The sequence below is a fragment of the Schistocerca gregaria genome, chromosome X (genome assembly GCF_023897955.1).
Source record: "Schistocerca gregaria isolate iqSchGreg1 chromosome X, iqSchGreg1.2, whole genome shotgun sequence".
NCBI classification, from domain to species: domain Eukaryota; kingdom Metazoa; phylum Arthropoda; class Insecta; order Orthoptera; family Acrididae; genus Schistocerca; species Schistocerca gregaria.
This window is the reverse complement of record NC_064931.1, coordinates 422,057,444-422,059,708: the sequence shown is the minus strand read 5'-3', so window position 1 is coordinate 422,059,708 and position 2,265 is coordinate 422,057,444. Positions and strand designations below refer to the sequence as shown.

Below are 2,265 nucleotides of genomic sequence, written 5' to 3'. Positions count from 1 at the left end.
TGCAGCCATTAGCCACACCGTAATGGTGTCCTTATGGAGATAATTTTTCCTGAACAGTAGAGCGGGTTCATGAGAACTGGAGGCTCATCTGGGATTAAGACATTTATATGTACTGGATTGACGAAGTCTGTTTTGCAGAAGTCTAATGACCACGTGGTACAAAGAAGTGCAATACATGGAAATCAAGGGATACGAAACGAAGCAGTAAAGTGGACTGACCACACGAGTGAGGACCCAGACTGAAAAGATAAGTACATTTGTGTAGTGCTGTTTATTCCTTTTATTATTTTGTGTGTGAAATTTCACGAAAATGACCATTGTGAAGGAGGAAAGTGAATCCGAGCAGGATTGTGAAAATTTGTTAGTCTTTGTGGGCGTAGACATGCCGATAAAAATGGAAGATGAGTCGGTCAAAGAAGCAGATCGAAGTCTTAATTCATCTGAACATGAGACGTCGGACATTAAATCACTGTTAAAAATGATGGAACAATTGTTAGCTTTAAATCAAACTGTAGCAGCCTGCTTACAAGCTAATGAAGATCAAAAAACATGAATCGGACGGCTGTGGACAGTTTTCGGGTTATAAATCAGAAAGTGTCGCGTTTAGAAGGAGCTATGAACAAAAAATTTGATAATGTCTTACTTTGAGGTAATAAACTTCGCAACAATATATAAAAGATAGACAATAAACTTAGCAAAACAGAAACAAAGATTTTGGTGGTAGAATCTAAAGTGGGAGACATAAAATCTAGTCTGAGTAACAAAATTCAGTCTGTAAAAAATGAACTGGTCACAGACAGAGAGAAAAATGCAAAGTGTTATGATAATGTTAATAGTCGAATAGATACAGTTTGTGTAAATGTAAAAGCTATGGCAGTAGATCTTGAAAGTAGAGTATATTCGAAAGTAAACATTGTGGATGATAAAGTGGAAACAGTCGGTAACACAGTAAAACTCCACGAGATTGAAACTAAGACAGATGTTAATGAATTAAAAAGTACAGTATCAGAGTTAAACCAGAAGTTTGAAATATTTAGCAATGATGTAGCTAACAGAAATTTTTCTATGAACACATGTACTTTATTATCCAATATTCCAGTTAAAAACTTTTCTAATGAGTGTAGTTTGCATCCTGTTGACTTTCTGGAGAGTTGTAGAGACAATTTTTTGCACAATATGAGTGAAAATTTCAAAATTAAGTTTGTTAAAAATTTTGTGGAGGGGGAATCTTTGTCATGGGCCAATCAAAATTTTTCTATGGACATGTCTTATGCCGAATTTGAAATTGAGTTCTTAAAACGGTTCTGGTCTGAAACTGAACAAGCCAGCATAAAGAGTGAGTTCCTGAATGGACCAAATTACAGAGAAACACAGGGGACTATGAAACAGTTTTGTAAGATTCAACTGAAGAAACTTGTACATTTGAGTAAACCCTTTGATGAGCTCACACAGATAGATGCTTTAAAGAGGAAGTTGCCAACAGATGCGCAATGGGACCTAGTGTATGGACCAGATGACAACATTGAACAATTTCTAAACTACATGGACAAACTTGGCAGGATTATAGACAAAGTTAGGAAACCAAAAAACTATTTCAATCACACACAAAGAGGTGGGGATCATAGTTGGGGAAACACTAATTTTAACCGGAGGGAAAACAGTAGGCCCAACAACTATAGTTTTCATCATAGGGAACAAAATAGTCACAATATTAATAATAATTTCCATTCAAGGAAAAACTATAATTTCCATTCAAGAGGACAGTCTGGGAACAATTGGAACAGAAGTAATTACAGGGAGTCTGAAAAAAGGAATTGGCGTGAACATAGGGATGCTGGGAGTCAGAATGCTATGGGAAGTCATGAAGTAAATAACTAGCATGCACTCCATTGTCGGTCTACAAGGTAGGGGCGAAAAGCATAGATAATAGATGGACCAATAACACTGACTACTTTGCACCAGGAGATACATCTCAAGTAATGAGTAGTTATCTTATGAATGTGTACTACCCTCTAAACACAGTACCTGTTAAGAACAAACACATTAGTTGCAATAAAGACCCAGAGAAAATAATTGACTTAGTTGAATCTTATGAATGGGCAGAAGCTTGTAGTTTGTCAGAGGACCAGCAGGTTAATGGTTTAAATGATTTAGGAATTAATGCCCTGATGAAGGAACCAGGTGAGCAAATGGTTGGAACTGATTTAACGAACAAAGAATTAAAAACACTTGGGTGTGAAAGCAACATTTTAAGTTTTCAGGAGA

General features: G+C 36.3%; 1 protein-coding gene across 1 annotated transcript; it reads left to right on the top strand.

The window, feature by feature from the left end:
- Positions 1–549: 549 nt before the first annotated feature.
- Positions 550–1,878, top strand: LOC126298114 (uncharacterized protein DDB_G0287625-like). The gene is made up of 3 exons (XM_049989434.1): positions 550–636; positions 679–1,199; positions 1,560–1,878. The coding sequence occupies exons 1-3, from the start codon at positions 550–552 to the stop codon at positions 1,876–1,878; spliced, it is 927 nt and encodes a 308-aa protein (XP_049845391.1).
- Positions 1,879–2,265: the final 387 nt, after the last annotated feature.

Excerpts from the sequence above, each read along its gene's own strand:
- LOC126298114 (XM_049989434.1), top strand. The coding sequence starts at position 550 with ATGAATCGGACGGCTGTGGACAGTTTTCGGGTTATAAATCAGAAAGTG. Across the intron at positions 637-678 it reads TGAACAAAAAATTTGATAAT|ATAGACAATAAACTTAGCAA; the intron begins GTCTTACTTTGA and ends AATATATAAAAG. Across the intron at positions 1,200-1,559 it reads AGTGAAAATTTCAAAATTAA|GATTATAGACAAAGTTAGGA; the intron begins GTTTGTTAAAAA and ends CAAACTTGGCAG.